The sequence below is a fragment of the Leptosomus discolor genome, chromosome 11, assembly GCF_034619465.1.
Source record: "Leptosomus discolor isolate bLepDis1 chromosome 11, bLepDis1.hap2, whole genome shotgun sequence".
Taxonomy (NCBI): Eukaryota; Metazoa; Chordata; class Aves; order Leptosomiformes; family Leptosomidae; genus Leptosomus; species Leptosomus discolor.
This window is the reverse complement of record NC_141401.1, coordinates 10939104-10964808: the sequence shown is the minus strand read 5'-3', so window position 1 is coordinate 10964808 and position 25705 is coordinate 10939104. Positions and strand designations below refer to the sequence as shown.

Below are 25705 nucleotides of genomic sequence, written 5' to 3'. Positions count from 1 at the left end.
CCAGAGTATAGATGCAATGTCCAGTCATTAGAAATTCTCCTTTCAAACTTTGTTGGGGTTTGAAAAGGTGTGTAGAAGAACCATGTCACATTCACTGTGTTTTGTTTTTTTTTTAATTCTCTTTTATTTTGCATAAAATGTATGGATAAATACAAAATACAGATATGAGTTTGGAGTAAAGCTTTTGTATAAATGTGGTGTAATTCCACTGACAAAGTTCATTAGGGCTGAACATGGTATTTTCACCTAACTTTACTGTTTTTAATACCCCTCTGAAATGGGCAAGCAATGTTTTAGAAACTAGAGTGTTCAGGTAATGATATCTCCTCTGCAGAGAGTAAGTGGGGGAAAAAAAATTACTTAGTGCTATAAATAAGATGTGAAATTGGAGTTCAGAAAGTTGTTGTTCTGATTCAGAATTACGAATTTCCCTTTTGTCTTCCTGTTGAGAGAGATAGAAAGTGAAATTTGGTGCCTGTGCCTTCTGCATGGTCAGAGAATGCCACAGACATGGGAATGCTTTCTCCTTCCTGCAGAGAATGTAGCACCTGTCAGCTTGGCATCTGGGTCACAGTAGATGTGTGCATGGTGGGAGGGGAAGAAACCCCGTTAAAGTAAATTATTAATCAAAGGGTATAACTTTTCATCAGTTCAGAACCAGCAGTTCCAGTCTGCTGTTTAGAAGTCCCTTCCAAAGAAAATAATATTTTTAAAGATGTCAGGATGAATTCTGCTTCTGGTGTAAGCTACTTGGATGTCTGCCTGGAGGCAGTGGAACATAGCAACTGTTACTTACCTTTAAGATTAACTGTTTGTCATTTTATGGCTTTAGCATCTGAATACTCCCTACCTGTTTTTTTTCCCTGTAAGTTGTAGTAACCACCTAAAATGACTTTGGTGTTGGAAGTGGGGCTTTTTCGTTTGCTTTTGCTGGGGAGTGGAGAGAGCAAGCAGAACTTCTTCACTTCCTTGGTCTGTCCTACAGGTCTCCACATGCTCAAAGACCACTGACACTGTTCCTCAGTGAAACTTTCCCTTGCTTGTACTATTTAATGTAAGTTTGTGCTAGTGTCTGTCACAGTATTTTAATTTAATGGGAAGGAAAACTTCTGTGGTGAACAGAAGGAAAGAGGCACACGTGAACACAAGTGAATGGTAAGCTGAGGCAGAAAGGGAGTTACTTGTAGAAATACCTTCATATTTTGAAAGAGCTAAACCCTGACAATCCCTGTCTTAGGCCTCACTGTGATCTGTTTAGTTTCGCTTGCATCTTTTGTTTTCCTGAGTTTTCCTTCCCCCACAAGGATGGTTTTTAGCTATTTGCTGAGCAAAGTTGATAAACGGGTAACATCTTGCCTGACATCAAGGAGACAAAGCTATCTACATGTGCCAGACGTTGAGGAAACGCCCAGCAAACATCTACACGACTGCTTGTTACAAGAGGAGGTTGCATCAGAAAAGGGACCCTGGCTTGTGCTCAGGAAGGAAGATTCAACTAGCCTGAGGAAGACTATGAGCAACCACTGGAGGATGAAAAGACCCTAACCCTAAATTTACTGCGCATGCTTGGACTATGTAAATAAATTCTGGGAGCTCATCACCATAAGCCTGCCCTTCTCAGGAAATCTGATGAATACGTATGATTTTTGTGTATATGAACTGATGTGTTTTGCTAGCCCGTTGGAGCACTCATGGTGGAACATCCCCAGTGCTGCCCAGCGCTGCAGTAAAGAATGCCTGCTTAATAACACTCTGTTGTTATTGAGTTTTCATCTCGGAATCCTTACCCAGCCGCGCCTAGCCTCCCACCTCGGTGAGGAGCGTTAGAAAGCAAGGGGGTTTGGAAGCTCCGAATTTTGTATCAAGTTGAGGAAATACATTGGAAAAGAGACTCCAAGATAAGTATGTCTTCAGTAGATGCTATCTCTCATCAGTAGTTATGCTTTATAGGTTTTTCTCAAACTGTACGCTTGGTTGCTGCTTTCAGTTATTCTGAGTGGGCACTACTCAGATCAGGAGCACTACTTGCAAAGGGGCTGAGGGCACTGATAAACCCAAAAGTTGCTCAACTGACAGACTTGCAAATGGTTGTTGCTCGGTATATGTAGCACCGACTGAGAGCTGCTGCTGGCCCTCACCATTCCTTGGCAGCTCTTGGAGAGCCCCACCAACGCTGGGGCTCTGCGCTTGCTTGGCCACCCAACACTCACCGAGCACCACACTTGATGGTTACCCGTTGAACACTGGAGCATGGGTTGGCACCATCCAGCCCCGCCCTGTGGCCCCACTGGTGGGCTGGAGAACACAACCACATCCTGTGTCCCACACCGAACCAGCACCCATGGTGCCTGGTGTCCAACCACAGACAACACAAGTACAGCCTCCTCCCCTTGAACCCCCAGCCACAGTCACTACACTGCTCCTGTGTGAGCTCAAGGGCCGGTGACATGCCAATGTCCTGCACAAAAGTTGTCAAAGGGTCTTCTGCTGATGTGAGGGCAGGCAGCCAAACCACCACGGATTTGTCACTTGGGCAGATCCCACCACCATCCCCACCACCGTGCTGCTGTCCACTGCTACTGCTGCCAGCAGGAGTGCCAGAACAGCCTGCCTCTCCACCGTTCTGCAACAAAACACAAAACTGGGCCTTGGCTCCCCGGAACTGGGTCTCAGGGTTAGAAGATGGGAATTTAGTGCCACTCCCATCTAGGCTTTCCCAGGCATATAAGCCTCTGGCTTTTGCCAGGGTCCCAGGTACAATGCTGATGGAGGGCAATTTTACCATGACTACTTGGCCCACCTATGTTCTCAGTACACCTGTGAGAAGCAAGAGGAAACTCAGTTTGGCTGCTGGTGTTTGTGTCGGGAGCTTCTGTGCCTGATTCTTCAAGAAATTAGGTGTGCAATTTGCAAACCTGTTCTGTGACACAGACTGGGGCGAATGTTTGATTGTGTGGGGAAGACTATCAGAAAATGATGATCAATTGGCTTTGGCTACCTATATGAATATGCATACTTGCTATATGTGAATGTAGAGCAAGTTAGCTCTTGCTTTTCGCTGACCTGTGTGAGCTGTGTTTTGTTTGTTTCATTCCAGTTTCTGACCCTTTGTCTTCTCTGTTCCATTTGCCATTACACACGTGATTTCTTTTTAGAAGTTAGTTGTCCCAGCTTCATGCTGCCATTTAATAATCTTGGAGAGATTCCTTTGTTTCCCTTCCATTATGTAAAACTATTTTAATTACACAAGAACTCAGACTATATTTTCAGCTGAGTGTGTTTTTCTGCAATTCCCTCATACACTTAGAGGGAATGTAGCCTTTTACATCAGCAAAATGGATCTTGCACGATTTCTTGATTTTTACAAAGTGGGGTTTTTTTTTGTTTTGTTTTTACATATTACTAAATTATCTTCAATGTTTCATGGAATGGTTTGTGTTGGAAGGGACCTCAAAGATCATCCAGTTCCAACCACCTCCCACTAGACCAGGTTGCTCAAGGCTCCATCCAACCTGGTCTTGAACACTTCCAGGGGTGGAACATCCATGACTTCCTTAGGCAACCTGTTCCAGCGTCTCACCACCCTCAGGGTGAAGAACTTCTTCCTTGTATCTAGTCTAAACCTGCCCTCTCCCAGCTTCCAACCATCACCCCTCATCCTATCACTGCAGGCCCTTGTAAAAAGTCCCTCCCCAGCCTTCTTGCAGGCCCCCTTCAGGTACTGGAAGGCCTCTATAAGGTCTCCCAGGAGCCTTCTCTTTTCCAGGCTGAACAACCCCAACTCTCTCAGCCCGTCCTTGTAGGAAAGGTTTTCCAACCCTCTGACCATGTTGGTAGCCCTCCTCTGGACTTGCTCCAACAGCTCCATGTCTTTCTTGTGTTGGGGGCTCCAGAGCTGCATACCTGCAGTATTCTAGGTGGGATCTCATGCAGGCAGAGTAGACGGGGAAAATCACCTCCCTCGACCTGCTGGCCATACTTGATGCAGCCCAGGATATGGTTGGCTTTCTGGGCTGCAAGCATACACTGTTGGCTCATGTTCATCTTATCATCCACCAGCATCCCCAAGTCCTTCTCCACAGGACTGCTCTCAATCCACTCATCGCCCAGCCTGTATCTGTGCTTGGGATTGCCCCCACCCAGGCACAAGACCTCACACTTGGCCTTGTGGGACTCCATGAGGTTTGCATAGACCCACCTCTTCAGCCTGTCCAGGTCCCTCTGGATGGCCTCCCTTCCCTCCAGCGTGTTGACCTCACCACACAACTTAGTGTTGTTGGCAAACTTCCTGAGAGTGCACTCGACTTGCTGAGTTTGTATGTTTAGTCATTGAGATATTTTATATGGTCATAAGATTTTCTTCATTCTTGGTTTGTAATGATGCACTTTCATTGAGATAAACAGTAAAAAATTATACTCTGGATCTGTTTAGGTGGTGGGGAAAAAAACCCCAAGCGGTTTCCATTTGAAGTCTTATGATTCCTGTGATTCACTAAAAATATATTTGGGACATGAGAAGGCTTTTGACTAAAGACTTAGTTCAGTCTTCCCACTGAAATCAGTTGAAGGAGACAGTGAATGCTACAAGTTGAGGTGACAAGAATATTAGAATATTAGAAATATTTTCTGCTTTTTACTTTCTCAACTCTTATCATGTTGCTTGGGATCACTGAGCCCCCAAAATAATCTGTGAAACAAGGATGTAAATAAGGTAACACAAATGGAAAGGAAAACAGAGGCATCTACAATTAGAGATTTGGCCCAACCTGAATGTCTCTGTTAGTGTAAGGTGATCTAATTTCTCGAAGACAATGTGTGCCTGTTTATAGTGTGATGAAATCAATGATCTGTGTTCAAAAGTCAGGATCCCATGGATTTATGTGCTATAGAGTCATGAAATTACCCGTGGAATTGTATATTACAGTCAGGAAATTGCAACTATGTCCATCTGGCCTAAGAGCCGTGGCCTGTGCAGGTCAAATGAAGCAGGGGTTTGCAATGTTCCGTTGCCATTTGTGGCTAAATGAGAGGTTGCTTGGTTTCAGCAGGTTTTTTGGATGTGACTTGTTTGTGGTAGGAGAATATTTTTCTTGTTTCCAGCTTCTTTCTAAAGGTGAAACAAGGACTTTTTTCAAAGTGGTTTTAGTTGGAAGTATGTATATATTTTTACAGTTAACATAGTAACAGTACAATCTTGAAACACATTGAAATTTAAAAATCCCTAAAGCTCATACATGTGAACTGTCCTACCCCTTTCTGAAAGTTCTGGGCCCCAGTTTTACTGTGGGTAAATGGAAATTGGTGACAGTACTTCCATTATTATGTATAAATACTCTGTGTGTGTGTGTATAAACCCTGTATTTCATCCCCCACCATCTTTAAGCTTTTGGGCAGGAAAACCCCTCATAGATAGCCTCTGGCCAAAATATATTTGCAAGACAGTCTTAGAAGGCAAAAAATCTGCCCTTCAGTTTTCAGACTTACATGTCTGAGTAAACTTTGCTTATAGAAGAACTGGGAATTCCCTATGTGGAATCACACTTGACCTGAGCAGCGCTGCCCTGGGTCGCCGAGTCTCTGTTGAAGGTCTGGGCTGAATTACGTGGTTTCCTTATCAGATACATTCATTGCTTCTTATGTAGCTTTTTTGACATTACCTTTGTGGAAACACTCTTTAGAGCTTCTTCAATAGTTATTGTTGAATCTTTGAATTCTAGTCAGATTAGTGTGGGATTGCAGAAATTAAGCCCTTCTGTGAGGGCTTGCACCCTGCTGCAAAGAAGAACAAAGTTCAGACTGAGAAGCCTTGGGCTGTTGGTAGCTTGCATAACAGATTTGTAACATTGCACTTAGCACTGCTTTGTCTAGCAGCACGTTTGGAAAGCAGCCAGAAGAGTAGTACAGCTCACTCTGTCCGATGAACAAGAAGTTTGTTTATACAAGGGGAAAAGATGCACATAAATATCACTACCCTTGCACAAAAGTAATAATGGTTCTGGGAATTGCTTTTTAAAAATTATTATATCAAAATTACATTTCTTAAGAAAATGAGGAAGTTATTTTGTGTAGGAAAAAAAAAAAGTGAAACTTTATTAACTCATCTTGCCAAGTATTGTCAATTTCTGTGCCAGTTTATTCAAAATTATACAAAATTGGAAAAATGGTAGTTTTTGAAAAGCCTGGTTTTAGCTGGGAGAAGTTTGTTTATGAAGATTTTATGTAGTCTTTTGCAACGTGACTTACTTTATGATCCAAAGTAGTAACTGCTTGCCTGTTAATTAGTTTTCATAGTATCATGTAAGTGATTCCTTCAGCAGATGTTCAGTTGTTGCCAATGTATGTGGGACTTAGTAAATTTTATGTTTCATTCATCACTTGGAACATGTAAAATACAGCAAATGGACTGTCTTTGCATCAGCACTTCAGCATGTACGAAATCTTGACACTAATTCTAGTGTAACTAGAATAGTAATATGCACTAGTAATGCATATTATTATTCTAGCAGGTGACTGGAATAAATACATGGTCTGGCCAAAATTACTGTTCTAGGTTGGTGCAAAAGAAAACTCAGGTTTTGTCAATTTGCCAGTTAATTTCTAAAATCAAATGATTTACATATATGAAGTTGCAAGTGTTGGTATGCCAGTTGTACCTACTACTCAGAAAATACTGCTGTGCAAAAGCGTGTCTGTAAATCTTTTCTAGTATTCCTGGAAACTTACAACTTTCTGCATGTTTAGTGCAGTTATAAAGATGCATTCAGTGCGTTCACAAGGATTACTGGAAATAGTGTTCAAATGTTATTAAAAAAAAAAAATCAGTTCCTTTATTTCCATAATGCAAAAAGTAACTGTAAAACGAATTAGGTACCGCAGACATCGTTGGAACTCCTAGAAGTCAGGGCTTTAATTTATGCACGTCATTCTACATGGCACAGCCTGAAGGGGTTGAATAACAGCAAATCTTGCCCTTTTTTATGCTTAATTTTTCAAGGATCATTTTCAAATTTTGGAAGACTGTGATTCTGTACGCTGTGTAATTTAGCGTTGTACTATTAATAATGAAGAACACGTTTCTATATGTCTATACTTAATTATCATACCTTGTTCAAGATTTAAAGGGCTTTATCTACTGCTTTGTTTTGTATGAAGAACACAAGAGTCATGACATTTTCACTGCCAGTGAGTTTGGTGATTGTGATTTGCCCTTCAGTGATCTATTCAGCTGTGGTTAAAGGTTGCTGTTCCATGGGACTTGACTTGTTTTGCTACGGATGAATATACTGCCTTTTTTTGTAGGAATTTCATGCTACAAAGCCATGTGTCAGTATAGAGGAGGACAGTGCCTTTTGACCTCATTTGCACTAGTGCTTCAGAGCTTGTTGGGGGTTTCTGCAGAGGTCTGTGTTCTGTGTGTGAACAATGCTTCGAAAATTTTTCCTGTTTTCTCTGTCATTTGTTTAAAGATGGAATTTGGTGAAGTTTGATAGCCATGAAATACAGACAATTCTGTGTGCATGCTGAGGGAAGTTCTTTCCTGTCCCCATGGAAGAAGTCAGCGGTGCATTTCTGCAGTGCTGCTGTTACCACTGGTAAGGATTGTGCCTCACGGAGATTTGGGACAGTGTGTGTCTTTCTTAGAAGCGGGGCTGGGAAGCCCTGTTATCCCCAACTGCATTTTAGTTTGTGCTATTGCATGTAACAACGTGTTGCTGCCTAAAACCACTAGTATGTGTTGAAATGGAGTTATGAAAACAAGACAAAAATGTGCAGTGACTTCCTCTCCAGACTAGCCACAGTGAATGCAGTGATGAAAATAATCCTTTTCTTTTTTTTTTTCCACTTTTCACTGTGATAGTTGGAGTTTTTTATTTTCTATTAAGTGAGTGAAAGGAACATGGTTTATTAAAAAGTTTCAGATACCCAAGAATGTTTGAGACTTGCTTGTTCTGTTTAGCTTTTGCAACTCATGATGAGCACAGGTTGCATTAGCAAAGAGAGTAAGATACCTTAAGTCCTTTTGTTTTTCCCATGGGTATCGTTGCTAAGGACCTCACGTGAATCCCAGCGAAGTCAGCAGTGCTGCAGAGCTGCTGGGAGCATGTTGTTGGATTTTTCAAAATATTTCAGTAATGAGACTGTAACACCATTAAAAACTCAGTTGCATTTGTCATGGACCCAGGAACAGGAAGCACGTTACTTCGCAGTGCTCTAGTGCTGAACGTGAACTTAAAGGCTTGTGAAACCTGTCAACTAGAATGGCTTCAAAACAAACAAGAAACCTCTCAAGCAGAGGAGACAAAAAATCTCTTGCTGATTCAAAGGGAAAGGGTGCAATCCATGTGCAGCAGGAACAGGTGGCTTGCCTTGAGTAGCAAGTAACAGGGGCTGACTGTGTGGCAGAAGAATGTGGGTGTTTCACAATGTGCTAAAAGCTACAGGATTGACTGCTCAAAACAGTAGGAATGATGGTGCCACTTAGATCAAAATAATGTGCAGTAAAAAGCAAGGGTAAGAGAAGGAGTTGTCAGTCCATTTTATAGTGACTTAATAAAATCCACAAGGCTAGTGCTAAGTGCTAAAAACTGTAAGCAGTAGTTAAATACCATTGAAGGACAAATCTCTGACTTGATTATGTGGGAATGGAATTCCATAAGAATTACTGCCTGATGGAAAGTAGTTTCTGAAAGAGCAATAAACAGAGATTATTTGTTGCTTTTCATGCATACAAGGTAGATTTGCCGATAAACATTATGCTGAAGTGGTGATGAGCAATAGTATGCTAATGTGGGGAAGAACTTAATTCTAAATGAAATGGGCTGAAAATTATGATTTTTGACCTTCAGTGTATCTGGCTATATACAACTTCTGTTGGCAGTCTTGTTGTTCTGCTTCCTCTGTACAGCTCACTTGGGGCTCTGAGTAGATGATCTTGACCACGTTTTTTACTGATAATGGATTCACTAAAACTGTCACTTTAAACTATGGCACTGCCAAGGAAGTTTTTACTTTAGATAAATACATAGCTGTATAGTAACTTTTGAAAACTAAAAATAGGACTTCTGAATATTCGCAGCATATCTTTTAGTCTTAGCAGCTCTTGAGCTTAGGCAAATTTAAGAATATTTAACCCAAATACATAAGCTTTGAGCTTAAAGCTGTAAATCGCTATTGGAAGTGCCCACATCTTGTCTATGTGGTTTAACCTGTGGTTGGACTGTATTGGTGCTTAAAAGTATGGCCAGGTAATTTGTAAGACTCAAATTTCCTGCTTGTGGTGTTGAATGTCTAATGAGATAAGTCTGACTTCAGTGGAGATGGTGTAAGTATATTCCGACATTATAGAAATCAGAATTAGGTTAGCCTAAAACCTGAGTGAACCCCCCTGACTTTTTCCTAGCCCTTACTTTGACCGGGCTCTCTGACATCAGCTGCGAATAAGTGATCTTTTTACTCTTGCACATGGATATTGAAAACATGCTTAAGGCATCAAGTCAGGAAGAGGTGGTAGATGTTTGGTGTCCTCACAAGGAGGCCCAGTGTACTCAGTCTTAAATTAATAAAAAATAAAATAAAAATAATTCAACTACAGTTTTAGACCACAGCTGATTTTTATTTAAATGGGTTTTCAATAAAGCCATCTAATAAGCAGGAGTCTCTGGTCAGAGACAATGCAGGAGGGCAGCTGGATAGTCATGAATTATGCGTTTAAGTGTTTTCAAGAACAGAAGATCATTTAAATGTTTTAAGGATTTTAATTGCCTATTCTGCACATGCAAGCTGTGATTTGTGTGTTGATTGATCTCTCTTATTTGAAGGACTAGGATTTAATTTTTTGTTTCAAATGATGTAAAAGAAATAACACCACCAGCATATGTTACTTTAACAGAAAAATGTTGCATTTGGCTATTTGATAACAATGTTTTGTTCACATGCAGAGTAGAATAACCGTAATAAGGATACTTTGTGAGAGATGGGTTTAGTGGTGAGTGTCATCATTATGATAATAATCATGTGAGGGCAAACAAAGGAGACAAAAAGATGTATCCATATTCCAGCAAGCCTGTAGTCCAAACAGGGCAGATGAGTGGTGGTCAGCCTGGATGTAGGTAAAAGGAACCCACCTCAAGCCACATAATCTACAAGTCTTGAGTGAGAGGGCTAACACAATGACATCTGAGAGTCCTCAGTCCAATTTCAGTGGAAAACTGAGAACGCTGTTGAAGGAGGGGGGAAAACATCCATTTTCTGAGTGGAGGAAAGGGTGCCCTTATTTCAACTGTGTGTCTGCTCAATTAGAATAAGGACTAGTGTGACAAATGATGTAGAACAGAGATAGAAGTTAGGATAAAGTTGTAAAAGGATGTTAGAGGTGACAAGAGCAAGCTAAACAGTAAAAAATAAATGTGGTATATAACCTTTCATATTATCTCAATACTCTTTGGACAAAACAGAGTTTCGTAAGGGACCACTTTGACAATTGCTGTAAAAGCAATCTTTAAATTCAGTCATGAGAGATGTCTAACGTAGAAACATCTTAAAACACACAGGAGCTGGAGTGAGTAAGAAGATTATATGAAAGGTCCTCATATTACTTGGAAAGGAAGCATGTAAAGGGGGTTATTTAAATCTCTGATTTTAAGGGTTTTATTTTATAGCATAATCACTGTTTCTCATCTTCACAGTGGGCATATATGAGTATGTCAAAAGGAAGCCACACCTTCCTTACAAGCACAGAGAACAACTTTAGAAAGAGGGATTGTTTTAAGGCCAGATCACAATTGTGTTGCTGCCAAGTGAATTTTTGCACTGGGAGCTATGGAGGGAGGAAGAAGTGTTAATGTGGTAACAGCCAGTGGAACTCACTCTGCGTGTAACTTGGGATTCGCAGCTCTAGCTCCTCTCCATGCAGAGCAAAGGGGATGAAATATTGCCCGGTTGTTACACCTGAAACAAGACGCCCGAAAAGAGGCAGGAAATGGTTCTGGCAGGGAACATCCCCAGCGCTGAGTCTTGCTGCCGAATGACTGCCTCTGTGTGATGCACCCACTACCACCACTTGTCTGCAGTGCTCGTGCACATGGTGTCTCAGCATATTCTGGCTGGATAAGCAAGTGCCAAACAGATCATAGTTTGGAATAAAAATCTCTAAATTTTACTTTTCAAATAATTTCAGAATGTTTTCTTTAACAAAAAATTGGGACTGACCAAGGAGTCAGTAAAATTGGAAAAAAATGAGGAAGGGTATTAACTAAAGATTATTTTTTGTTATGGCCGTTTGATGTCTTTACACTTCTGGTTTTAGGATATGCTCACTTCCACAAACAGCAAGATTTTAAACAGTTTAGGGAACAGTATTTTAGATGTGCAAAATGAAATACTGAAGTAAAAAAGTGATTCTGTCTGTGTGGAGCTTTATGGTTTCATATATGTCATCATTTTTGGCTGCACAAAATCTCTCATCAATGAATTTGTTTAATTTTTGGCTAGACATCAGTGTAATCAGATTTTCTTATTAAAAGCACGTGTATCTTCTCTTCTGAAAAGCAAACAGTCTTGGGTCTCACACTTTAGCCTTATAAGTAGGCTTGCAGTGCAAATAACGTGACTGCATCTAAAAATTTAAATAGGTTAGTTTATTACATTTGAATTCTTACGAAGTTTTCCTTTTGGGATGCGTACAATAATGATTACTTTCTGTTTACTAATTTATAAATGCATGTGTAGGCATCAATGTCAAGTTCTTCGGGAAACAGTGGAGGTTTGTCAGGAAAGTGTTCAAGGTTTTGCAATACAAAGTAGTTTTTGTTGTACAATGCATGTGCTAAAGAACTGCTTTAGCAGACAAGTTTGACTAAAATGCTCAGTAATACTGTGACGTGTCACTGCCTGGTGCGAAATGAGTCACTCTCTATAGAAATGCAAAAGCACATTATAGAGTCCAGAGTCTTGTACTTTATTCATATATGGACAAGAATGTCCTTTGTCCATGTTTTTCTCCAGTATCTGTAGGCATTTAATTTAAGCTTATACACACCATGCTGAGTATTGGTGTATACACCATCTCATGCTAATAATCTGTTTGATTTGTAGCATTCGCCTCCGTTTTCTATGGGTACAGTATCTTACTGTCCTTTTTCATTTCTCTTTTAGATGTGATTGAAGACAAGGTATGGTTGTCAAACTGGAACGGCTATTTTGTAATATGTGGAAATACTGGCTGCAGAGCTGTATTTATTTGGGCTTGCCCAGATCAATTGCTTATGTTCTGTCTGAACCGTTGCAATGAGTAGGAAAGGTCATTTAGTGCTACTTGGAAGGACCATAGCTAGGAGTCATCAAAGGGCTGTCTGAAACCTTTCTATGCAGAGATCTGGAACAGTTTGGAGAAAGCATGGGTGATAGTTACTGGAGCTCTGTGAGTTATACAATGTCATGGAGATGAAGGCTTTATTTAGGAATAGGATTTTACTGTCTGGAAGGGGACTGGATTTTGCCACAAGTTGGATTTGTTGGCAAGGTGGAGTAGGAGGCGTGTTGAAATCTTGAAAAACTATGAGTTTGCTATGGGATGGGCTCAGTTTCTGGAATGTACTTCTCAGGGTTTTTGCTGCCTCCAGAGTTCAGTAGCTGCCAAGGGCATTGAGAATAAAAGCACTGTGGTTCAGAAATGCCTATGTGAAGCCTGTGTTACTTGCTTTTTCATCCCACTGGCGTGGTCAAACAGTTAAAGTGGAAATTGCAGTGTTAGCGGTGTGCACTGAGAAAGCCTGTCTGGGTACGTGGGAAGGATGTCAACTCTGATTTGGATTTCAAGTTTAAAGCATTTGAGATGGTGGGTCACCATGTCAAAAATAAAGACTTTAGATCACAATGTGTCTGAGAATTGTAGCGCTAGGAGCAGTGGCTATATCCAAGTTCAGCTGGTTTAAGAGCCTGTAGGACCCAAAGGTAAAAGTCCATCTTCGGGATAATGGTGTTACTACAGATTGTCTGGGTAAGTTAATAACAAGCTCCACTAATCATTGGGTGGTCCAGTAAGAGGGAGCAGTGGGGGAAGAATTGTGTTTGAATTGTTCTTTGTGGGAGTTCAACTCCTTTGGCCAGAATGGCTTGGAATAGCAAACGCCAGGCCTCTCTGCAGTTGAGATGTTGTGCTAGCTCTCTGTTGCTAGAATCAAGCTTCTGCTTTGTGACAGCTGCTCTTTTTTCCTTTTAAATGTACAACACACATTTCTTTTCATGTTATTCAGTGGCTAGTGTTTAAGCTCTGTGCTGGTGGTTAAAAAGAATAAAGAATATGTGTAATTAGGAAGCTGAGAAACCTGCAATATCTTATGGGAAAGAAATAAAAGATGATGCTTTTACAACTACAGTTGAGGGTCTTGCCAAAATTATCTGCACGTGGTTACTGATTGCTTAATATTTTCTGTCAAAGAAGCTTAGTAAAGGAAATTATCATAAACAAGTACCGTATGCTGTATAAGAGAAAGGACTTAGCCTTTTAGGTTTAGAAGTGGTGGAATACAGTCCTTTAAACATTTCCTGCTAGAATAACGCTAAACATTCTGTATGCTTCTAGCTGGTGTATTTGTCTGGTAGTCTTACCTTGTAGAGCTGCAGGGTCTCACCTGGAGCTTAAATCAAAAAGTCTTTTGCTGCTGACAGATCTGAAGGCAGGAGGAGACTTGAGTGAGTCCCATTTAAAAATTGAAGGATTTAAAACACACTGATGACATTTTGTCTAAGTGGCAGACTTCTAATCGGAGACGTTTACTCTTGCAGATGATTTAGAACTCAGTGTATTGCGTTTTCTGAACCTGGCATTGCAGTACTTGTAAGCCATTTGGCAAGTAGCCGTTCACAGTTAATATAACTGGTGACGCTTATCTGTTGTGTTCTTAAGTTCAAGTGTCCGTGCATCTGTGGGGAAGTGCTTTTGCAATTTAAAGGCAGAAGGTCAAATATAATGAGATGGAGAGTCATAAATAGTGCGTATCTTTGTGATAGAAAGCAAAGCCGATAGAAAATAGCCTTTCAGGCAAAGGTTTATTGCAACTTTCCTTGAAAGCAAAGGTAGTTATATCTCTTTCTAGCTGTTTTACCTCCTCTCCTTTCGTTTTATCTGGTTCTCAAAATGACAGCGAGTACATGATCTTCTCTGGGATGTTTGCTACAGTATTTCTGTCCTAGGACTCTTAATTCTTTCAACCTTGAGTTAGAGACTATATAAACAAGATAAACCAGTCTTGTAAAAGGAACATGAGAATGTACCAAGAAACAACTCCTGAGCAGCGTACTGAAAAGAATAGAAGTATATGCAGCTCTTGCTGGGAACAGAACACAGCAACTAGCAGGGGAAAAAGGCGGGGGGGTGTGGGGGGTGGGTGTGTGCTGGCTTGTGAGAGAGAATATTTAGGATGAAAGGCTGGGTGGATTACCGTAATCGGTAGATGCACAAAGTAACTGGTCATTCTAAAATGTTTCATTTCCTGCCTAAGCATAATCCTCTGAGCAGTTTATCAAGCCACTCTTCATAGCTGTGGGAATATGGTTCTTTGTTGGCAGTTACGCAGCAAAATGTAGCCATAGCCGGACAGTTCTTTGGTCCTCTGAGTTGGGCTTAACATTGAAACTAACCCCATGATTAGACCTTTTTCTGATAAATTCTAGCTTTAAGTGATGTAATTATGAGTTGTTTCATAGGGCCAATATATATTGATGACAAGGCCAGAAGGGACACAAGTGCATCTGGAACAACTCCATGAGGCCCCTGTTCATAAAGGTAGATAGATCAGAAACTTGGCAATGGCCCTGTCAATAGGCTTTCCTTTGGTGAGCCATCAGTTCGTCTTTAAATGATAAAGAAACTCTTTTCCTCAATGCGAGGCACAACAGGCTTTCACCGTGTGGCTGCAAATCTTAAGCTATGAAACCAGTGACTTCAGTAAATGTACAATTTAAAACTGTCAGACGAATCTCTAGAGCTAACCTGTCGAATGGACGTGGCATTACACCAGTGGGTGCCCTTATTTCGGTTTGACAAGTCTGTATCAATCTATATCAAATTCCAAGGTGGGAGAGAGCTTAGGGCTAAAAGCGAAGCTATTTTACCTTCTCTGCTGTTTGAACTTGAGTTGACTAACTCGAACAGGGTGAACATTAAAAATAGATTTAAATGCAACAAAGTATGCTCTAAATGAGTTTAGTTTGTGTCAGTATCAGTAAATATAAAAAGCTATTAAAAACCCCTCTATATTTACAGATTCTCTAGGTTCCTTTGATTTATGTAGATTCATTGTGATTTAAAAAAGAAAACAAACCATAAACTCTGTTTATATTCAGGTTAGCAGTGGAACATTTGCATCATGCTAGTGGGAAAATGAATGGACTCCTTGAAGGTACTGTCAAATGCAGAAAATTGACAAACTGAAGAAAAGACATCTTTTCCTGTCCCCTATTGCACTTTTAAATCTCTTTACGAGATCATTTCCTAATTGTGGGAAAAAACCCATATAAAATTATTTAAATAATGACACTTCCTTTAGTTGTTACTCTTCTCTTAAATGGAATAGTTGAGATAACAGTTAAATTACTATTTTCACCAGCTGGTCAGCGAATAGCCTATCCAGGACTTGGCTTTTGTTCCCATGCGTGTGTGTGTGCAGATGCAAGCTGATACCCATATGGTCTGTAATAATAGGTTCCGAAGAGTTAGTTCAGTTCATCTCTAGTTACAGTACGTCGAGGAAATTACACTAAGAGCAATATTTTCTGTGGCAGAGTTGCTGCTGTAGAATGTCCAGAATCTCAAAAGTTACAAAGGCATTTGTCTGACTAAAGTTGAATATATCTCTAAGGAAGAAATGAACAGCGGGCAATCTGCTGTCCCAAACAAGATACAATTAGGAAATACTAGAAACCATATAATAGTGACAGCAACATAACAAGGCACTTACCTTCCTGCACTTCCTGTATTACCTTCATTAGTGTGACTGCCGTGGCCTGTGTGCAGCCATAGGAAATGGTTATTGCTGGATTTGCAGTGGCAATACGCTGTGTAGGAAGAAGATACAGAAAAAGAAACTTCAAAAGAAGTTTAGAAATAGTAATTGACTCATTTTGCTTATAGATTTCTATAGCTGAGCAATACTTGGCTTGGTTTCAGCTTACTGTGAATGCATATGCATCCCAAAATGAAATGGAACCAGTTAGGGAAAAAAAAACCCAAACAGAAAAAGCAACCAAAACCAAACATGCCTTGCTGCACTGGCTTTAATCTCTAGTTGTTTTTGGAAGGTTAATGGAAAATATAAACCATACAAAAACATAAGCCCTGTGCAGAGGCAGTGAGTAGGCTTTCCTCATTTGTCTACAAGGAGGAAAACCAGCTTTGTTTATTTAGGCTTGGTTTTGAGTCTTGGTCTGAAGCTGCAATGAAGTACTTTACCTCACATCCAGTCTTGCACACTGGAGCACTGCTTTTATCTGACATCTGAAGCCTCAAGTCATGTAGCAGGGCGTATTGCTTGAGTGCATGATGGGTAGTTTGGCATTAACTATGCTGATAATTCTATTTTTGCACAAGCTGGAGGTGATAAATGTATGGTAGTGAGACCAAATGCCTTGCTGTGATTAGAGCCAGCGTTTATATTTTGCACCACTGCCTCTTTATTCCATCCTTGTCCCACTGACTTTAGTAGAAAACCCTTTTTTTCTTTTGAAATTTCTGTGGTTCAGCAGTGTCAATAATATGCATGTGAGGGTGCTTCAGCATCAATGGAAAATGGACTCTAGATGGATTTAAATCTAAAACCACAATATCCTGGAATCTGTTTCATGAAACCACCTATTTGAAGAGCTATTCACAGAGGAAAATTAATAGGCAGGTTTGATGGAAGAAAATGGAAGAAATTACCCCTCTTTTCTCTCCCTCTGAGGAGCTCTGAGCTACTTGCTAGCAGCTGCTGGAGGCTGCCAGCTCAAACGCTGCTGCTCTGGGGTTTTTTTCCTCTTTTTTTTTTTTTTTTTTTTTTTTCTCCTCTGTGCGTGTGTGTGATTTGCTCAGGTTCTGAGTAGGGTCTTACATACAGCGTAGATGGAGAGAAGGAAATAAAGGAAGTGGAAAGAAACATAAGTGATAAGGAGGGGTGAGGCAATTGGGAGAAAAACAAACTAAATGGAAGCAGTGGTAGTGAAAAGCGACTAAATTGAATTGACTGAATTGAAAAGAAGTGCAGAGGTACCAGTGATTAGTGCATGAGGAGAAAACCTGTCCTGGGATGCACGGCTGGCTTAAAGCCTCTCCGAGAGAGAAACTCTACAAAGCTTAGTAGAAATACTCAAGAGATGGGAGAAAGTGACAGCTCTGCACTTTACTGTAATGTGAGGTGAGCATGCAAATTGGACTGCCAGGAAAACCTGACGCAGGATTTTAGTGCCTTAATAGAGCTGACTGCCCCTGGCACAACGCTGTGTGTAATACAATAGTTGTCAGTGGTAAAGTGATTTTCTTGCTCTCCCCTTCACTGCTTCTTGTTTCACGTTTTGAGCACTGAGCCAAACTCTTAGATTTCTGAATTGCATGAAGAAGGTGATACTCTAACAAAGACCAGACTTTGTCCTCGTATTTGAACTTGTGGCATTGATTTAAGCTTGATGGTACATCTTGCTGTCTCTTTCCCGGGAAGGCAAGCAGTGTTTGTACTTCAGCCTTGCACTGAGAGCTTCAGCGAGCTTTTAATTGTCACTAGGGCTCTGGGATCCCAGCTGGTAGTGTCTGCCTAGGGAATGCACTGAATTGCTACATCCCTTCTTGCCAGGGACGTGTTTCATTCCTGCGCCTCTTTTCCAGTATCAGAACTGTGTTGGCTGTCAGAGCATGATTGGTACAGCTACGGGTCACCTCTTACCAAAGGCTCTGAAACTGGGATCCTCAGCCTGAAAGGAGAAATTGCAGCAAACCTCTATTGAAAGTAGAGCTAGACTCTTACAGATTCACAAATTAAATACCTAATTTTAAAATGCTAATGTTTTAAATAAGATTTCAGATGAAATTATTATGAAACATTACATGTGCTACCCTTTCAAAAGTAATAATTTTTGCCATGGCTTCCTTTAAAACTTCATTTTTGCAAACTGTCACTAGCGATACAGGTGAGAGGAGTGACGACTAGAGGTAATTTTACTAGCACAAAGGACTGGGATTTGAGAGGTAGCAAAAGGAGGGGGGAAGAGAACTCCTGGAAGAAATCACTGAATCCATTGCCGAAAAAGAATGCTGTAGAAAACGCGACTTCTGTTTATAATTTAATATTATAACCTGTGCCTTTTGGGTAGGTAGGATTGCTATTGTTTTACAAATAATCAGACGGTGTTTCTTTGAAAAAGTGTGTCTGTTCTTTTGCCCTGGCAAAGTGCTTCCAAGCCAGGAGCCATTGCTCTTGAGTTTTTTTGTGCAAGTCTGCCTTCTTTCTAGAGTATTCAACTTCTTGTGTAATTTTTAAACACATATCTTTTTTTTGTGGACAAGTATATACTGGTTATCAGAGTTCTTAACACCATTTGAAATGTATTAGGCCACAGTGCTATGGATCTTTATGTATACGTGGTAGTTCGCAAGTAAGTGTTGGGTCCAGACACGCACAGGTGACTCTGCAGTGAAGCAATAGTTTAAATATTGGTAATTTCTGAAGTGTTTCCTAGTGATAATTGTAGACCATCCACAGAAGATGTCCTAAACTCTGTGTGTGCCCTGAGACATACTGATGGTTCTACATTGTGGATGCATAGATTGCATATATATACCCACCACCTATCCAGCCATTATTTATGAATGTAAATAAGAGAAGCCTTCGCTATGCTGTCCTAGAAGAAACACAAGGACAAAATACTGCTTGAAAAGAAGGCATTAAGTAATAATAATGTTGTAGTAGTTAGTTTAGCTGCAGTCAGCTGTTTTTGACTAGAATCTGAAATTAAACAGAGCTTGTATTTTGGCAGTGTTGAGTCCTGTGTGCTTCTCTGCCGAGTCTCTTGGGCCAGACTCTTAAGAAGTATTTACATGCCTAGAGATTTAGATAAGCACTTGGTGGGGTTTTAAAAGGCATCCAGGTCTCTAATACCTCTTGAGTTTCTTGAGGGGATATGGGGTGTGTGTGTATGCACATGTCCGTGCATATAAAAGTTGTTGATTAATTCTAATCTTTTGAAACAACAGCATATTTGATTTAATAGGAAATAGCATTCCATCCCAGTCTGCTGAGCCACTGAGTTACTTCACAAATACCGTTTTCTTGTATCTTCCTTTCCTATCACTTTTTTTTTTTAATTCTTGTTTTCCCTCACTTGCTTGTATTTGCAAGGCAAAGGGGAAATGTTTTAATGCTTGTACCCTCTGACTTGCATGGAAAAGGGTATCCTTTGACACGTATCAGCCTGTTTAATGGAATGATGCTCTTATGTGTCATATATTGCTATGACATCAATTTTGCAAATTCCAGCTCAGCATGCTGAGCTCTTAACAGATTTACATTTTAGCTCTGCAGAGAGGGACCTGGGAGTTTTGCTGGATAATGGAATGACCATGAGCCAGCAACGTGCCCTTGTGGCTAAGAAGGCCAATGGCATCCTGGGATGCGTTAAGAAGAGTGTGGGCAGCAGGTTGAAGGAGGTTCTCCTCCCACTCTACTCTGCCCTGGTAAGGCCACATCTGGAATACTGTGTCCAGTTCTGGGCCCCCCAGTTCAAGAAGGACAAGGAGCTACTGGAGAGAGTCCAGCGGAGGGCTACAAAGATGATTTAGGGGGCTGGAGCGTCTCTCCTACAAGGAGAGGCTGAGAGACCTGGGGCTCTTTAGCCTGGAGAACAGAAGACTGAGAGGGGATCTTATCAACACTTACAAATATCTAAAGGGTGGGTGTCAAGAGGATGTGGCCAGGCTCTTCTCAGTGGTGCCCAGTGACGGGACAAGGGGCAACGGGCACAAACTGGACCACAGGAAGTTCTGCTTGAACATGAGGAGGAAATTCTTCAATCTGAGGGTGCCAGAGCACTGGAACAGGCTGCCCAGGGGGATTGTGGACTCTCCTTCTTTAGAGATACTCAAAACCCATCTGGACACATTCCTGTGTGACCTGCTCTTGTCTAACCTGCTTTGGCAGGGCAGTTGGACCAGATGATCTCCAGAGGTCCCTTCCAACTCCTGCCATTCTGTGATTCTGTTAAAGAAAAAGAAATAAATCTAGAAGTGACTGAAAAAGAAGTGTAACGGTGACTGAACTAGGGAATATTTTGTAAAATATTGCCCTTATGTTTCTGCTAATTGTCCATTAATCTCCCAATCAGCACAGGAGAGAAAGTCTTTTATATTTACTTGCATAATCAGTATTTAACACTTTGGTTACTGATATATTTTGAAATGTTGCCTCACTGTAACTGTATGTTATGTGATTTATGATCCTGTGGAGGTTCTCAACTTTGTTAATGAAACTCCTGTGGAAAGCTACTTCTGCTGAATCAGGACTGCAACTGGATGTTATAGTACCCTGTTGTTTTCTTTAAATGTAGTTTTAGCAGAATTCATTCAGTTAGTCCAGGATCTATGTTTGGTTTTTTTTAAAAAAAATAAAAGGTGAAGCCTGTAATTGCAGAGACAATTAAACTTAGCTTAGTGTAAAATGAGCAATCACATGTTCTTTGCTTTGTATACAATTTCAGGTAGCTTTGATATAATGTTTTCTGAAGTTTGGTTTTGAGACAGAGGTGTTCGGGTGGACAGCATGGAGTTTATTCAGTTCCTAATTGGGGTCACAAATGTCTCTTATAATCTTAAGCAAACTGTTCAACTTTCCGCTAACCAAATGACTGCATATTTGGACTGAATGCGGTTTTTTGACAGTATTTTCTCTTTTGAAGGTTGCAGTTATTTAGGAACTAGAACAATGCATGATTGCATAGATCAGCAGGAAACCAAGATAATTTTGCAGATTTAAAAAGTGTTATCACTCGAAATTTGAAATATATATCAGTTTGAACATGGAAAAAAGGTGTAAACACCTTTCATTTCACTTTTCTAACAGACTGTCTACAATAAAAATATCTTTCTTGCACAGGTTGTACACTCATTTTTTAATTTTGTTCTGACAAAATCTGCAATCGCTTTCTTATAATAAAGTTTAATGATTGTGCAGTACTTGGCAGCTCACAATTTATATCCCGTAAATATGACTTTCACTTGGTTTGCCTTTTCAGAAATATGTATAGATTTTTTTTTTTTTTTGTGTAGGACAGCATTCTTCAGGGCAAAGAGTAGAGATCTGGGACACTGCCATTCTAATTTCAGAGTGGCTCCTTGTTTACTATGTGGCCAAGGGCAAGTCCTTTTAACCCAAATTCAGTCAAGTATTTAGGCTTCCGGTTCCCCCTCTAAATTACTGGCATATTAGGAGCTTGGATGTGTGGTTCAATCTGTACCAATTTGTTCTTCGTTTTTTCTCTAGCATCAAAAGCTACAGCAGTGGCAAATAAGGAGCTTTTGCTGAGAGCAGAAAGTCTGGAATCCAGATCTGTGAACAAGCAGTATCAGCAGCACAAGTAGCATGGGCTTTCTCTTAATGAGAGGCTCAAGACCTCTGGAGTGTCACAGAAGGAGTCAAACTGTCCATTACATAGTGAAGATAAAATATTCTGAAATATGATAAGAATTTTAAAAGAGCATGCTTTCTTAGAGGAAGAGACAGTACCCTTCTCAATGTGCAGACTTCTTTGTAAGTCTAGATTACCCAGTCTATATTTACACATACTTTGGCTGGATTTTGTTAATAAGGTTAATTTAAAAGGCTGCCTGTTTGTGTACTGACTGGATCAGCTGAGTACAGGATTTTGAGTGTTGACCAAATAACGGCAAATGCTCAGCATTCTTGACCCTATTTTGAGTTCACTTTCTGGCACAGACTTCTTGCAGAACAACTTTAAGGAATATCTGAGCTGTAATGTAATGTCTGATGTTTCCTTTACTCAATTAATAAAAACCATAACCAAATCCTACATTCTGGCAAAAAAAAAAAGACATATAAGAAATATTAGAAAGAGCACAGGAATCATATGGGGTAAGTTCTGAGTATTGCTGTCAAAGAAGGGAAATTTAATTATTTAATTTTTTTACATATATAGCAAATAACAAATTGAGTCATAAATGATATTTCACTAGATGTTATTGTGGACTTTCATAAACTGCAGGACCATGACTGGCACACTATTCTATTTTTACAGTTGACTTGAAGTGTCTGGCATTAAACAATTATCTTACCTTACTAGTTGTTAAGTCTTTTCTTAGAGCACGAGGCATTACTACATCCTTTTCTGCTTACTTCAGAGATGTTGAGTTTCTAAACCACATACACAGAATCTTACAGGTCTGTCAAGACCTTTGATATACTTGTGTCTGTTGCCTTTTTTTCCTTCTTTTTCTTCAAAGAACAAGAATCAAAAATACTGAGTTATGTCAGCAGAAAGAATTGCAAGGGTGCTAGGAACTTAGAGAAATGGTCAAACACCCACATCATACACATGGTATGGCAGACCTTTACGTAAAGCAGTCATTAGCTTTGTCAAAATGGTGTTGCCCTTCTCTTTTGAAAAATTTCTGTTATGATAATACTCCCAAGTGGCAGAATCTTTTGTTTAGACTATATGGTCCTGTATGTACCAGCGCTTGTAAGGGCTTTCGTGATCCCAGAATACATGGCTTGCACTATTTGAGCTTCCTTTCTAAATAAAACTAAGCTGCCACTTCTGAACCTTTGCCAGAACTGTGCTGGTGCAGCTCAACAGCTGTGGCTGTTCATTGATTCAGCATGGTAGCTGCAGACCTTACGCTCCATGATGTGAATGGGCATTTTTTTCTTTATGAGCATATGGGGAGTTTTGATGGACTGCATCCATCCTTGTTAATACTGGCAGCTGTAGAGTTGACTGTAGTGGTCTCAGCTGGTTGTCTGGCTGGACTTCCTCCACTTTGGGTCATGCTCAGCTGTGAACTATTAGGTTCATGTTAGAAGGTAGGCTTAATAATAATGCTTTACATAGATCTGCATGCGACCCAGTAACAGTGGCATGCTTGAAGCTGAGTTAATGTTATGCCAGCAGCTTCAGAACATCACCATGCGGGAAGTACGCATATGGGGACACCCTCAGGTCCCTACTTCCCAGGCAAGTCACACTGCAAACATATTTCTCTTCTATTCCTCTTTATCTGGCGTATCCTTTTATAACTCAGTTCATCTGTCTTCCTAAAAATAATTTACTGTGATCTTGTTGCTCCTGTTTGTCTGAGAAGTTACAAGTAATGAAATAAAGGGTTCATAAATATTAGTGAGATAGGAATGTTCTTCATGAATATAAACACTCTGGCAGTACTTTCATGCATTTCTTTAACTTCAGTTGTGTAATTCAGAGATCTCTTAATAGAAGAAGTATGTTTTGCTTCTTGGGAAACAGGCACTTGAGATTCCTGGTGTCCTTTAGATGTCCTGGATTATTTTTTTAGTATGCAAATGGAATTTCCTACCTAAATCTGTGCTCTGAAAATGAAGCGGGGCTCAGCTTTTATTTTTTATGTCTGTAAGTTGTATGAAATTTTAAAAATTAGAAAATATTTAAGAAATATTTTAGTGATATTTATCTTAGCGTGTCCTTAAATGTTACACATTTCTACATATGTTTAAAATCCTTCATATTTTTAAAAAATACCACTCTTTTTGGTATTTTGATTTTGTTGGCTGATGGAACATGATTTGCTATTGGGTCTATCAGAAATCCTTAAAGGAAGTTTAGGTGTAGGGCATGCCCTTTACTCAAGGTAGTGTGAGCATAGTCATGAGCTGTTGTTGAAGGCGTATCCTACAGGTCATACTTCATGTTTCTATTTTAAATATCTGGCAATAGAGATCTTTGGTGAAACACTAGGACGTAAATTCCTGTGGCCATGGATGTGGTGTTCTGGAGTTCTGGTTCAGCTGTTTGTGATGGGTAATGAATTGCAAGAGAATCATCCAATTGTATGCAACACCACTTTGTCTCCCTGCATTTATGTAAAAATGTACTCTGCCATAGGTACTGTCAGAATGCTTTTTTAGTTTTTGTATCGGCAATATGATGATCATTTTTAATCAGTGTTAATGTCTCACATAAATTCTGAAATATTATATTACATTTTATAATTATGCACAAATATCTATGTACAAGTGTTGTTGAATTCAGAGATCTTTTATACCACTCACGTGGCCATGAGAGCAATAACAAGGATTTGATTTTTAGGGTGCAGCTTCTTGCACTCCATAGTTTTGGTTAACTAGCAGCAGGACCCAATTCAGCTGCTTGATTAATTTTTTCAAAATAAACCTAGTTCTCTCTGTTGCTGTCAGAAAACTTTTTTTACTCTTTTCCCAAGTGCTTTGGAGAAATCGGTGCTACTGCTAGCTGAAAGTTTAGTAGAAGAAAAAGTTATAAAATACTCCATGTAAAGGTGATGACCCTTTGAGCTTCACACTGCGAGATGCTGAGCATTCCGGTCTTGATCCAGCAGAGCACTTAAGCACCTACTGAAGTACGAACTTAAATGATTTGCTGGAGGTAAGCCAAGGTGTTCCATATCTGCATGACTGAAACATACACACTTTGTAGTAGACCCCTTATTTATTTTGGGGGCAGGATACATTTCTTTTCTTTCAAGTAAGTCAGGGCAAGAATATTTTTGTTTTCTTTGAAAACACAACGTACTGAGGCAACCGAAGTGTTCTTGCCATCCTTTGGTGCTTAACCTCTAAAATAAGAGGTTTGGATTTTCTCCAAAGCATTAGGATAGTATGAGCTGTGTCAATATATTTAAAGGAATAACTTCAAGCACTGGTATACTTTTATAATTTGACTTTTTCCCTCATTGTTGTATTTTTTTAAGGAGCCTGTAAAAAATCTCTTTGGGTATATATTACCCATTCTCATTTGCAGATGATTTTAAACTTTTAATGGCTCTGACATCCTTCTCTCAGCATGGCTCCAGGCCCTTTCTTGGAACATCCTTGGTGCTGGAGGAGAGACCTGAAGAGGCTGCCATTCTCATACCTGGTTGGTTTCAGCATCCTCTGGAGTTGTTTTAGGGGCCAAGTCCTGGGGTTTTTCTAGTTTTTGTTTAGATTTGTGTTTGAAAATGTGCATCTTAGTTTAGTTTGTCCGTGTGGGGCACTTCTTCTGAGCACTCAGACCTTCAGTAGATCTCTAGAAGTCAATCACAGGGGTGCCTATAAGCTGCCCGTTCATTCTGGACACTCACCTAGTCAATAAAGCACAATATTTTATTCCTTTTGAAAGTATTTTTCTGTCACAGTGCAGATGGCTCTGTCAGTGTGTACTCCTTTATGTTGTTAAAGGTGTGCTAAGATGCCAGACATTAAGCTGTATTGTAGGTTCCAGTTCTTTGTAGTCTGCGCTACATGAACTAGTAGTAACTGTCTTTTTGAGTGTGGGAATTTGCAATCTATATGCAATCAGGAGAGAAGAAAAACGGGTATATACATAGCATTGTAATAGAACTTAGGAGCACAAAACAGGGAATTACAGATGTTCGAAGTTAAACTACTTTCGATCTAGAAGACAGGCTGGCATCTTGGTTCTCTAATCTGATGGAGCATTCTGGAAAAGGGCAAAA

At 40.1% G+C, this 25705-nt stretch overlaps 1 protein-coding gene across 3 annotated transcripts in view; it reads left to right on the top strand.

Annotated features, from left to right (window-relative positions):
- SH3GL3 (SH3 domain containing GRB2 like 3, endophilin A3) overlaps positions 1-25705 on the top strand; it is a 57523-nt gene that overhangs the window by 7954 nt on the left and 23864 nt on the right. Inside the window, exon 1 of one of the 3 annotated variants that reach the window (XM_086471390.1) lies at positions 23164-23211. The exons of the other annotated variants lie outside the window; for them this stretch is intronic. Coding sequence (XP_086327516.1) covers positions 23164-23211 — 48 coding nt within the window. Of the gene's footprint in view, positions 1-23163; positions 23212-25705 lie in introns of those variants that run through there. 3 annotated transcript variants of the gene reach the window in all.